Source organism: Echinops telfairi, unplaced genomic scaffold, assembly GCF_000313985.2.
Source record: "Echinops telfairi isolate 266 unplaced genomic scaffold, ASM31398v2 ScPeMD7_60;HRSCAF=208, whole genome shotgun sequence".
NCBI classification, from domain to species: Eukaryota; Metazoa; Chordata; class Mammalia; order Afrosoricida; family Tenrecidae; genus Echinops; species Echinops telfairi.
The window spans coordinates 29,290,861-29,304,789 of record NW_022103958.1 but is presented as its reverse complement, the minus strand read 5'-3'; the positions used below and the strand labels follow the sequence as shown (position 1 = coordinate 29,304,789).

The 13,929-nt window shown below is 40.2% G+C and overlaps 1 protein-coding gene and 1 long non-coding RNA gene across 2 annotated transcripts in view; both read right to left on the bottom strand.

Moving 5' to 3' along the window:
• LOC115869874 (small VCP interacting protein) overlaps nt 1-210 on the bottom strand; it is a 6,906-nt gene extending 6,696 nt beyond the window's left edge. The window contains exon 1 of the mRNA XM_045291075.1: nt 67-210. Coding sequence (XP_045147010.1) covers nt 67-120 — 54 coding nt within the window. The 5' untranslated portion in view covers nt 121-210. The remainder of the gene's footprint in view (nt 1-66) is intronic.
• A 6,269-nt stretch (nt 211-6,479) lies between these two features.
• On the bottom strand, nt 6,480-13,103 carry LOC123521764. The gene is made up of 4 exons (XR_006680113.1): nt 13,041-13,103; nt 11,995-12,039; nt 8,450-8,554; nt 6,480-6,620 (listed from the first exon to the last, which is right to left on the bottom strand). It is a non-coding gene; the product is annotated as an uncharacterized LOC123521764 (long non-coding RNA).
• Nucleotides 13,104-13,929: the final 826 nt, after the last annotated feature.

Sequence of the window (13,929 nt, the reverse complement as noted above, 5' to 3'; positions counted from 1 at the left end):
GCCTCGGGCGCGCTCCGCCGGGTGACAGGTGCGCGCGCGAGGTCACGGCGCCGCCACCTTACTCACCGGGTCCGGAGAGGCAGGGGCGGACTCCCCAGGGCAGGGAAAACACAGCCCCATGAGATCAGCGGCTGGGGGCTCCTCACGGGTCCGCCTCACACCAGGCGGTGCGGACGGCTAGGTCACACTGGCGTCCCAAGTCCCCGGCGCGCGCCCCGCCCCCATCGCTGCCCAGCCGCTCGGCGGGGCTCCGCCCCACGGCCGCAACGCCCCGCCCCCTCTTTCTGCGGCGCGGCCGGCTCGCTGAGACAACGCCCACCTCACGTCTCCTGGCCCCACCCCTCCGGCAAAGTTCGGCTCCGCCCCGTTCCGTCAGAGCCCCATTCAAAGCCCGTGGCTCCGCCCCACCCCGCTGCCATTGGCTCCAGCCGCACGTCGGGCGAGGCGCCAGGATGAAAGCACCTAACGCAGAGATGGGAAAGCTGTGGTTCTCCAAATTCTCCTGACTCCCTTCGCAGTTAATCCAGAAGGAACGACTCTGGATAGATCCTGAAAACTGTAACCTTCAGGATTTTAAAGCTGTCATGAAAAGTTGGTGTCAGCACCGATTCTTGTCTTTTTAGTGATTCAGTCAGTATTCTTGCACTTTAAAGGGCCGAGCATGGGATTTTACCACTTAAAAAATCCAACATAATCCTGCATTTGTTGAGATTTCCACTAGTTTTTTTACATTCGAAAGTCCGTTATCTCTTGTTTTGGTTTAATTGTGCTCCACCCACCCCAAAGGTATATTATAAATTCTAACCCCAGTTCTGCTGAGGTAAGCCCTCTGCTGCTTACCACAAAGTTAGGATTTCGAAACCCACCATTCACTGGGGGAGAAAGATGAGGCTTTCCGCTCAGATTTACAGCCTCGGACACGCTAAGAGGATACATTCTGTCCCACAGAGTTGCGATGAGTCAGATGAAGTTTATTCTGCTGGGTAAGCTTGGTTTTTGATACACAAAATGTGCAGTTAATCCACCAGCCCCTCCTCGGGAGAAAGACAAGGCTATTTGCTCTCCTTAAGATCTCCAGCCATGGAAGCCCTATACAAGCCATTTGTCTGATGGACTCTGGACCGCCGTGGGTTATTTTATTTTTTAAATGAATCAATGACAGCGTTGTTTTTCAGTACGTTTATCTGGGGGTGGGATTTTATTTTTATAATGCGATTCTATCTGTTTAAAGTGTTTCATGCCAATGACTGTTGAGCTCTCAAAGGGACAGTTTAAATACAGAAGCAGACAGTAATAGAAGATAGATACCAGGCCCCATGAATATGACTGATGACTAAAGGACAGAAGCTGAAGAGTGACAAATGCCTTACCCTAGAGCCAACAGAGCCTTCCCTTAAAGTAGGCACCCTCAATTCAGAATGGGAAGGTTGAGGGTTTGATACCACCCAGTTGCTTCACAAGAGAAGTATGATGATCTGTTCCCCCAAAGATTAAACTCACTGCCATTGAGTCAATTCTGACCCATGGTGATACACTACTGTATAGGTTTGTGAGACTATAAATGTTTATCGGCACAGACAACCTAGTCTCATCTTGCTCCTGCAGAGCAGCTAGTGGCTTTCCACCTCCAACTTTGTGGTCAACAGCTCAGTACCAAACAGCACAACCAGGGCTAATCTCCCATAAATTATTGCAAAGGAACCACATGGGACAGTGCTACTCTGTCACATGGGTTTATTAAGAAGAGGAATCAACTCCATGCCACCCAATAGCAACAAAACTCTATTTAATCCTATAATCCTATGAATCCCCCCATATATGAAAGTTTATAAGCCGACCGCTTCATGTCTCTATGCTCCCAATTTTGAGTATCCAATTTCTATACTGTCCACTTAAATCAACCGAGTGCTCTGAGGAGACAATCATATTCTTTGACATGAAGAATTTTCATTCTAGTTACAACTAGAACCTTGTAAAATCTGCAAAGCAAATTTTAGCAAAGTCAAATCAGGACAGGCCATCTATAAAGTCTGCAGCAATATGCACCAGTTCATAGGCTGAAAAATCTTCTCTTTATCTGGTTGGGTTCTGGTCAGCTCAATGTGGGCTGCCTCACTTAGTCTCACCAGGGTGCCATTGGTCGCCTTGCCTTTAGACCATGGGTTTGTTACAAATTATCAACAAGCCTAGCCCCCTCGGGCTAGGTCATGAATTTCAGACCAGTCAACCTGCTCCCATCTTCTCCTCTGGTTCTTGTAAACCAGGTCCACAGGTGTCAGTGGCTAGATTCAACCTGTCTCTCTATTGCTGTATTTCTCTCACTTCTACTCAAGTGGATCCAGGTGGTCACCTAGCAAGCATTTCAGCCTGCCCACAGGCTCCTTTTAATATTCAGTCTGAGAGAGGAGTTTTCTTCATGATTCCAGATTTTTTCCAACTTTGACAAAAACCCACTAGTTCAAAATTTAAAAATCCAGAGTTCATTTTTTCTTCAATCTGTCAACAATCCCCTAGGCAGGTCTCTTGGAATGCAACTCTCCTGAGTATGCCAAAGCACTGGGTGGGTCTTATATTTTCAAAGCCTTCTTTGCAGGTGTGTCCTAAACCCATTTAGAGATCAAATTTTAATGGCTTATGGCAAGTGGGCTTGCTAGCTATTTTCATACTTCTAATAATGCTTTCAATCATTGTATCAACAATAATAAGCAGTAGAAATCAGTACAAACAAAATAGAATCAGATACTAATCTCAATTCTTAAAACAATCAAATTCAATCCTTATTTAGCTTATCTTAATTCTTCATCTAAACTATTCTATTGATATAAAAATATGGGATTAGGCCTCTGACAGCATTGCCTCAAGCCAGGGCCAGGCCTTCTGTCTGCCATTTTGACTTCAGTCAACTATTTTCATATTCATTCCACAAAACAACCCAGTAAACTGCATAACCATATCTGACTTCTGGCTAGACAAAAAAGAAACATTACTATGAGGCAGAAGTCAAACAAGCATTCACTCTCCATCTTATGATTTGTTTCTGTAGTACCCCACTCCTGGTACCATAATGTATCAGTCCCGGAAGACTAGAGAAACAAATTCACGGAGACTCATATGTGTATAAGAAAGAGCTTTATATACAAGAGCAATTGAAAATGGAGAAAACATCCCAGCCCTGTCCAAATCAAGTCCATAAATCTGGTATTAGCTCATATGTCCAATACCAATCTCTATAGTCCTCTTCAGAATCAGAAAACACATGCAATGATGCCATATGTAAGATGATCACCAGCCAGTGAGTGGAAAGCCTTGTGGATCCAGTGGTGGTGTAAGCGTCTCAGTGCTGGCAAGGGTGTCCACGTGGCTTCTCCAGCTCCGAGGCTCTGGCTGCCATCAACCTGTTTCCACGGGGCTTGTCAGCAAGAATATCTCACAGGGATTGAGCTTGTGTCCTGCCTGCAAAGAGCTATTTATCTTCTCAGTGCCTCCAAATGAAGTCATCAAGCTGCAACCCAATTGGCAGGCTAAACGTCACCCCTTCACTGGTAAGTCTCAAATTAACAACAGATTATGGAACTACCACACTGAGAAATTAATCTTGAAACCATTCATATGTAGGAGTTCTGTTAAAGCACACTGAGAAACTAAGGTCCAAGGTCAACAATGCTGTATTCAGAAATATCTAGTTTAGTCTTTATCAGATGTTAATAGCTCTAGGATACAACTGGGCACCTGGTTAAACTGTAAATATTGATTTCAAAGTTCTAGGGTGGGATCTGATAGCACAGTGGATTAAGAATTGGGCTGCTTACTGTAAATTGGGCGATTCAAATTTACCAGTAGCTCCTAGGGAGGAAGAGAAAGCTGTCTGCACCTGTAAAGATCTACAGCCTCAGAAACCCTGTGGAGGCATTCTACTGTTTCTTATACAGCAGTGGCTCTCAACCTTCCTAATGCCGCGACCCTTTAATACAGTTCCTCATGTTGTGGTGGCACCCCCCGCAACCATAAAATGATTTTCATTGCTACTTCATAACTGAAATTTTGCTACTGTTATGAATTGGGTGACCTCTATGAAAGGGTCAGTTGACCCCCAAAGGGGTTGTGACCCACAGGTTGAGAACCCCTGCTTTAGAGTCTCAATGACTAGGAATTTACTAGAAGGCAGAGAGTTGAGAGAGGATAGGGACTTACAGTCAGTTCTAGCACGATTCCAGGGATACTGATATTAATAATCTCCTCTCATTGCTACCAACTTAATAATTGTTGCATTCTAGTAGTTATTCTGTCTCATAATGTTCAATTTTACAGAGATAAAAATACTAATCAGCGTTAACATGGTGATGTCTAATGTTCTGATTTATTTATTTTTAATTTAGATTTTTGTGACACTTCTCAAACAATTTCCCCACTCATTTCTGGTTCAAGTTAAGCACTGATTTGTTTCAGTCTTCACATATTGACCATGTTTAAAAAAAATTTTATATGAATGTATTCATATCATAAATGCTCCTTGTACCTGGCTCCCTTTCTCAATATATTATCTTAAATGATATTAAAGAACATATTGTATAAATATGCCACATTTGCAAAAACAACAAAACATCAATTAACTTACTCAAAGATATTTGGTCTCTTTTTATTATTATTTTTCCAATTTGAGCCAATATGAATAAAGACTTAAAAGTATTGATATATGCCCTTCTTTTTAACATATTTGGTCACGTGAATATCTGAAAATGGAATAACTCAGTCATGGCTTATGTTGATGGAAAATAGATTTATGTTTTATTTTTTAGGTCAAATAAAGGGTTTGTACTACTTTCCATTCAGCAATATACCAGTTGCTCCTCATCCTAATCATGTACTTTGAATTTTACCACTTCAAATGAATGTGTAGCAGGATTGATTTGTCTTTGCCATTGTTTTATTATCTTCCTTTTCAAAGTGATTTTCCCCCCAAATCTTTTGTCTATTTCAGTGGGTTTTTTATATTCTTGGAGTTCTAACATTAAAAAGCAAACAAAAAGCAAAAAAACAAAAGCACCTGCAATTCTACTCTTAGGTATATAACTAAGAGAAATAAAAAACATATGCCCATAAAAACCAGTGTGCAAATATTCATAGTAGTAGTATTTATTATAGCTAAAGTGTAGAAACAACCCAAATCTCCAATGAATGAATGAAAAAATATTCTACACCCTTAAAATATATACATATATCTCTTGAATACAAGCCTCCCCCATCCCCTATAGATAGAGGCATTGTAAATACTTTCTCCCAGTATTTGGTTTCTATTTCCATTTTCTAATGGATGTTTTTGAATACCAGAAGTGTCAAGTTTCAATGAAATCTAATTTAACATCTTTTTAATGGTTCATGATTTCTGGCCCTATTCACAATCACAATGGTTATTGTTTTGTAACCCATATTGATTTCATTATTCTAAAAATTAACTGTATGGCCTATTTTATGTTAATCTTCACATTTATCAAAGGCTTTGTGGACTTATTTTGCAGTCCCTTATCCTCCGGAACTGTGATCTACAACTGTCAGTTCCCACAAACTCCCCAAACTCTTATTTCTGTTTCTCATCAGGAAAACTGTTGTACTTTGCTTCATTTCCCCCAGTTTGCACCCTGACCTAGAATGTCGCTCTAAGGAGAAACAGGCCCCGTTATATCTCTTCTCTCAAGGATCACATTCTTGTGTCTTGTCTAAGTTCTTAGGATAACTGTTTCCTATCATTTGTTCCATCTTCTGGTTGCTTCCCATGAGAACATAGCATTGATAATCATGTCCAGACATAGAATTCCCTGGGCCTCATTTTCATTACACTTGGAAAAGTGCAAATCCATCAGGTAATATCATTTGCACTTTAATCCAATAGTTGATGGTTTTTTATTTAGAAAAGAATTGTTATCATTCCATTTGCCTATTAGAAATTACTTATGCAATTAAGTGAGGGTTTTAAAGAGATGTATGATTATCATTTATTTCATACATCACATTAAAATTTTAACTCAGCATTCAAATTTTACTTTAAGTGAAAATTGTAATTACACTATGACTTGATTGCAACAGTTTATATTACAGCTTTAAAAAGTCAACTTATTAAAACATAAACACCAGTGATGACAAAATATTCAGAGGAAAGGAATTTTAATAAATATTTTAAAACCCTCTCCTGTGATTTTAAAAATATTTTAAACACTATAGTAAATACAAGTTGTTATATAAATTTAAGTAGATAAAGTATATGCCCTTATTATTATAGCATAATCCTAATTATATAATAACTCAGATTAAATTACAAAACTAAATAAAACCACAAATATATTACCTTTAAAAGTCCATGCCGGTTCCTTGCCATTTGTTAAGAGGCAGCAAATCTCAAATTTACCACAGAAAAGTGGTAGCAAAATGTAATCATTAATACAGTACTACAACCTGCAGCTTGAATGATCAATGCACACACTGGGTTTATTTTGCTGATGTGTCAGAGCATTGCCTTTATTTGCAAGTGAAATCAAACATGACATGCCGCTTGATGTTAGAAATCCATGTTTGTGGTCTGGCGCATGACTCCTTCCAAGTAGACTCCAGCTCTATCAGGAAGTCCACTGGAAGAGATTAAAAATACATAAAAGAAAATAAGTCCAAGGAACACCTCGATAGGGAGCAGCTAGTGCTGATGATAGATCATTTGAGAAAGGTCTCAGAGACAGGAGTCTTTCTTATGCAAGCCAAATTGTACCAAGAACCAGGCGTGAGATTCTGAATTAAAATAGGATCATATAGGGATCAGAGCCAAATAGAAAGAGGTATTATCAACAAAGCAATGGATATGATATAAAAAACAATTCCATGAGCCAAACAACACACGTTGCAGGCAGGATGAATTTGGAGAAATGGTAGATGTCACTTTTGAGTAAAGAACAAAAATCAGTCCTGAAATGTAATGCATGTGACAGAGATGTAAAAACAGGGAATGTTTTCCCAGGTTGGCCTGTGATTGAGTGTGAGATCATACATCCATTGAAATGACTCAAGATGCCTGGGGACAAGTAAATGAAAATGCAAGTGTTCTGTATACCAAAACCCATGGGACTTTAACCTTAACATGACATCTTAAATATCATTTTTATATCTGTGAATATGTATAATTGAAATGATAATTTGAAGACAACTTCTGCTAGGTGAAATTTAAACAGACAAAAGCAAAGAAAGTGATATAAAACACATATATAAAATAGTGAAATGTAAAAAATATATATGTCATTTAAAAAACATAAGAGTACATTGTCAAAGTTCTTGTCACAACTGGATAATGTATTATGCATCCTCTGTTCTACCAGGCTCAGCAAAGAACTTATTTGTACAGACTCAGGTTTACTTTTATCCCATACGCTTGAGGATGGACAGACTGCATTGATGAATGTAGTCTTCCCTAAAGCCAACGATTAAGCAGAAGGAAAATAAAGAAGTAGCAGTTGGGAAGCTGCTTATTAACAAAGTACTTTGCAGAAGTTTCTAGCAAAGAAAACATAAAAGAAGAAATATCATTTAGAGTAGTGTTACTCAATGTGGTTTGGTTTCTGAGACAATGTTGATTGGGCAATATTGAGATTAATGATTCACATTCTTTTATAATAATTTTATTACTATGGCACTTTTGCCATCCCTCATCTGTCAGTTTGTTATACTGTGGTCACTTGCATGTTCTTTGTCTCTGTAGTTTCCTTTTGGAAAATAAAACTTAGTCAAAATACAACTTTCACCAAATATTTCTATATCAAATAAAATATTGATTCTAGAAATGTCTGAGAGTAAGAGTCCAGTGCCCACCATTAGTTTGAAAAAGGGATGACTGAGGACAGTGATTTTGACCCAGAAGAAAAGCCCGAGAATGGAGAAAAACCATGGTTGCCCTCAAATATGGCAAAGATGTTCAAAGAGAAGGACATGAGAGTACTGTCTGGCTATCACAAATATAGTCAGGAACTCAAAGAGAAGGGCCGTGGAGACCATGTGTCTGGTTCTGTGATGGGCAAAGATGAAATAAGTTGTGTTTGGTGTAGAGTTTTCTGTTGTTATAGGTGTTGAAGGTTAGGTTGAAATGACTATGTGTCGGGAGTTTTTAGTTTACTTTCCAAATAATGTAATCCAAAAGATTTGCGTGAATGAACTTGGGCAGTCAGTGAAAGTAGGGCAAAGCAAGAACTGGAGTTCAGCATGACCTAATTTCAAAGCCCATGCCCTTCATTACACCACATCATCTCCAGTCCAGGCTGCAAGATTTGAATAATAAATGGGCATCTCACTAGAGGATCTTGAAGACACCTTCCCAAACCGGAAATATGATTTACAGTGACTTTTACCTAAGCTGAAACAGGAGATGTGTATTGCATTTCCAGGTATCTGCTAATATCAGTGACATTTCGGTACTTACTAGGAGTTCCGGTTCCTCATGAGGAATTGGCTTGGAGAAAAGTTTACTTTGTTTCCTCTTCTGCTTCCTCATGACTTGCATGTGCATAATACGCTTGTTCGTGGACTTTGGGAAGATTAAATGACAACATCATAGTTTTACAGCATGAAAAGGTACCGAGCTGACTGTAGTTCTGGGTTTGTGTTCATCTGAAACAAACCTGTACATATTGTTTGCATAGCGAGGAGAAACCTTTCTTTGAAATGTGTGGTTCATAGGTGAAAACAAACAAACACATACAAAATATACTGACTAATCAGCAAGGTTGTGGGATTTAATCTTGATTCCCATTACCCCAACTGTTCATATTATTTACATAGGTGCATGATTTGTGGATAGATGTGTTTACTTTTATTTTAAAGTGAATTTTCATTTTTAAAACATAAAAGGAGTTTTCTTTCTAGGAACAGAAAAACAAAATGTATGTGTGTTGCAGTAAAAGGAAACAGAAGAACAATCTAGGAAGCAAAGCTATCGATAGAGGTATATGTGTAGGTGTGTACATATGTAACTACAGTAGTTCATTAAAACAGAGTTTTGGCCTAGCCACGTACATCTATTTATAGGACAATAAACTAAGGTAGTAGACAAACTTAGGGCCTCTGCTCATACCCTCCCTCAATGCAAGAACACGTTGTTCTAACACACTGGCATTCTGTGATGCTCACTTTCCCGGGCACTATTGCTGAAGACAAAATGGGTGCATACACAAATGTGGTGAAGGCAGATGATGGTGCCCAGCTATCAAAAGATACAGCGTCTGGGGTCTTAAAGACTCGAAGCTAAACAAATGGCCATCTAGCTCAGAAGCAACAAGCCCAGCCTGTGTGATCATGAGGCATTGACTGGACCGAGTAACAAGCATCAGGAGAACCAAAGCAAATAAACAAAAAACATATTATTGAGAATAAAGGTGTTGGAGCACAGACCCCAAGCCCATCTGTACACAACGGGACATCCCCTCACACAAGGGTCACCAGGAAGGGATGAGTAACCAGGGCACAGTAAAACACCGATGAGACACACAATATTCCTCTGGTTCCTTGAGACTTCCTCACCCCCACTATCATGACCCCAGTACTGCCTTTCACCATTGGCTAGACTGGAGCATGTGCACAAGTACAGATAAGTGATAAGAGCTCACAACACATGGAATGCAGGAACAGGAATGGGAGTAGCGAAACCAGAAGGTAAGGGGTAGGGGCAATGACTGACACATAGCCACCCACCCCCACCCCACTCCAGGGGGATGAACAACAGAAACCGTGGGGGAAGGGAAGCAGTGGTCAGTGTAAGATATGAAAATAATAATAATAATAATTTATAATTTATCAAAGGATCCCTGGGGATGGGGGGGGGATGGACAGAGGAAAGAGGAGCTGATAGCAAGGGCTCAAGAGAAAGTAAGTGTCTAGAAAATAATAATGAGTACATATGTACAAATATGCTTGATACAACTGATTTATGGATTGTTATAATAGCTACAAGAACCCCAATAAAACAATATTTTGATTAAAAAAATAAAAATCTATATGCATTCTTGTTTCTTCTTAATATTGCATACTACCCACAGCTTTCTATATCTTTGTTGAAGGGCAACAAGGGGTATTCAGAAAGTTTGTGAAAAGAGGGAATTAAAAGATTAAAAAATGTTTAAATATAGAAATGCTGTCAACCTAAACTCTACCATGTATAAGACATTTTTGTAAGCAATGATACCACAGTCCCTCCCTAAAGAACTATGGGTCGTGAGAATTTACCCATGACAATGTAGTCTTTTCTGCATCATTAACTTGAGAAAAATAGGTGCCTAGTAAACATTTTAAAGATTAAGATACAAAAAGAAGTGATAAGGAGCCAAATCAGGACTGTAAAGTGGATGTCTAATGATTTCCTTAATGTTTTATCCAAAAATTGGCCTGGTTTGATGACAGAAATGAGCAGGAACATTTTTGTGATCATGAACACCTTTAGTGGATCTTTCCTGGGCATTTTTCGGTGAAAGCTTAGGCTGACTGTCTCCACACAGGTCTGTAATAAGTAATTCTTACAGCTTACTGACCCTCCAGAAAATCAACAAGCAAAAGGCTTTAAGCAGCCCCCCAAATGTTGTCATGACCTTTGTTCTTGGTCAGTCTGCTTTTGCTTTGATGGGCCCACTTCAATCTCTTGGTAGCCATTGCTTTGATTTTGCTTTGCCTTCAGGATCATAGGAGGGAGCTGTGTTTCATCTCTTCCAAGATGACTTTTTAAAAATTGATGTGGATCTGCAAGTTTCTTTTTCATCACTGGATCATCCATTCTGAACATGAGTTATTTATTTGTAAGCTGCTAGTTTTCTTTGAAGTACTGTTCCCGGAAGCTTTCATAAGACATGAGGAATTTCATCATTCTTCCTTCCAAGATTCACCAGAAATTTGATATTTGTGCTTGATTCAATTTCATTAGCATTCATGTTATTTTTTTCAAACTTACGTCTTATCCTCATGACTGCTGCAAACTCAATTATTCATGCTGTAACAAGTTATGATGAGTTTATTTTGGTGCACACAAAAAAGTTGAAATCCATGCATAGCTTCTTTACTAATAAACATTTCCCATGAACTTTTGCACACCCCTCATTTAAACATGAGCGCGCTAGCCAATCAAGCTAGAATACTGTGACCGTACTGAGTGAGGCACAGTGTTGGGAAGGAGAAGTGATACACAGCAAGAGTATAGCTGGATACACCTATTTTGAAGACGTGACATTACCTTATAACAATGAAGAAAAAGTGTTTTCTTAAAGATCCAAGCATTCTAGTCCTAGTGAAATAACCAAATGAACTTGGTATAATGGCAAAGAAGACCCTTACTGGGATATTCATCTAAGCCCTGCGAACACAAAGCAATGTCCACCCAACAGGGGAAAGGGACAGGGTTACAAGCTATGATTTATTTCACAGTGAAATTAACTACATGAATAAAAGAAATATAACTGTCTCAAGAAAGAGAACTACGTTTCAAAAAGTAATGAGAAGAATTAGTCATGCACTAAATCCTGTTGGATCCTCTTCTGTAAAGTTTTAAAAGCAATGAAGACACACGGCTGTTAATGGTAGATATGGGACACAAGCAGGAAAGGAGAAGGATGAGATTGATGAACAGAACTCAGGGTAGCGGCGACCTTTGGGAATGATGCAGGGGGCGGGGGGGATGAGGAAGGAGCTCCTTGATGAATTCAAGAATGCCTAAAATGCCTTAATAAGCCAAAGATACCCATACTGCTTTACTTCTGAAATTGAAGGTATATTTTATTATTCTGCCTTACAACTTATAGATGCTCTATCCATTCTTATATATCAAAGGATGCAGTAAAAATCAAGAATATAAGCCCTTAGGTAACACTAGTTGTGACCCCTCCTAACAGTATTGCAGAAGTGTTGCATCATGTTTTATCAGTCATACATAAAATGAAAAGTACAGTTTTGCAACAACCAGAATCAAATTATTTACTTGAACATTACCTGTTTCCTAGTGAGATCTATAGGATCCCTCCCTCTTGGTCCTTCCTATATAACATGTAAAAACATTAGAAAGACATAAGTCAAAAGTAGTTATTATATGAAGCCTAGACTACTTTTTTGTTAGCTTTAATGTCATATATGGTGTACTATTGCCTCACCTACAGAAGGCTGGATCATGAGACCATCATTTGAGGCAAAAGTATCTCAGCTAAGGACCTGTGACTGACTTTCCTGCACTCGACGTATTGTATTTTACACTGACATGTAGGATGCATAAGAAACCCACAAATTTATATTTCTGCCAGCACTTGATTTTGATGGTGTCACCATGTCCTTGGCCAAGGGATTTAATTTTTAGACGGTCTCTAATCTAATGAGCTCTGGAGGGGTACGTGGGTGGGACATTTGGCTGCCAACTACAAGCCTGGCAGTTCCAAACCCCAGCCACTCCTCAGGAGAAAGATGGAGCTTTCTACTCGCATTAAGAGCTACAGTCTTGGAAACCCACAGGGCCAGTTCTCCTCTGTCCTGTGACATTTATAGGTTCGCTATAAATCAGCTCTATGGTAGTGAGTGAGTCTCTAATCCCGGCTTCTATAGCCCCACAAAACTGGGATGGCTGAGAAGCCCCAAGAGGCTGGTGGTTTCCCTAGGCTCAGAAAGCTTGGTTGTTAGTTTCATGGAGTTTCCATCGAACTTTCAGTATTTGTGTTTTGATCCCGGTGTTTTTTGTTTTTGCCTTTTAATCCATAAACATCATCTGCATCTAGATATCGAGAACTTTATCCCAGTCCCCAACACGGTACCCCCACAATTCCTCTCCAGGGGCTCATGAGAAACACATGCCCATTGAATCCAAGACAGTACATTGTGGTTTTTTTTCTCCACCCCCGCCAGCCTCAGCCCCCTACCCCAATCTACTCCCTGCCTTCGGTTCCGCAGCCTAGAATCGATTCTCTTACTTCATCCTGGTGTCCCAAACCCAGACCCAACTGCCTAGGAGCACAAGGCTCAGAGCAGATCGATAAACGTCTGAGAGGACTCACGGGGTTGACTTGGGTTGTCTCATCCCCCTTACAGTACAGGCACATGTCGCAGATCTTCTAAGCGCCCCTTGCACTCCCTCCCGCTGGCTCAGATGGACACCAGGACTGCTGGGCACCTAGGACACACCTGCCACGCCCCCAATGACCCCACCCATCATAATTTGCTTTATCCTTCCTCTGGGCCCCGCCCTTTCTCCTAGTGGCTTTCCAATCCCTTTCCAGGGAGAGTAGAGCTACAGAGAAGTTAGCGGTGTCAAGTTACCAAGTTCGTCCAACTCTGGTTAACCAGACAAACCACGCACCACCAATTCTTTCCATCACTCCTAGTCCCCACCTCTCTACTCTCTGTCATGGAGATAACATCCTCAAGTCTTAACAAATCCATCATGTCAGCCTCTCTGTGGTCAAGGTTAACAAACCCTTCTCTCCATTACTCTATCAGGATCCAAATGTATCTATCCAACTCGGCTTCCTTCCGAGGTCAATTGGGTTGCCATGGGTAGATATCAGTTCAGAGACATGTAACAACAGTAACAATATTCCTAGGCTAAAGACATGGGGAGGTGGGGAGTGGAATATTGTACAATATATGAGGGGACTTAAAAAAACAAGTGGAAAAATTCCATGATTTTTTATTTCCATTTTTCACATATTTTGTGAAGAACCCCCCCTTCCGCCTCCCCCCTCCCTATATCCATGGCCGTTGATTGAAACCCAGGCATTACCACTCCTTACCAATTTTATAAGGCAGCAGCTCTTTGTTTCTTACTCTGGTCACTCCTTTCAAACGGCCTGTCCTCTATTATAAAGACTCTCAACCCACCATATCCTGGTCACAATAGGTAGCACTATCATGGCAACGTTTGCCTCCAACATTGATAATGGCTAA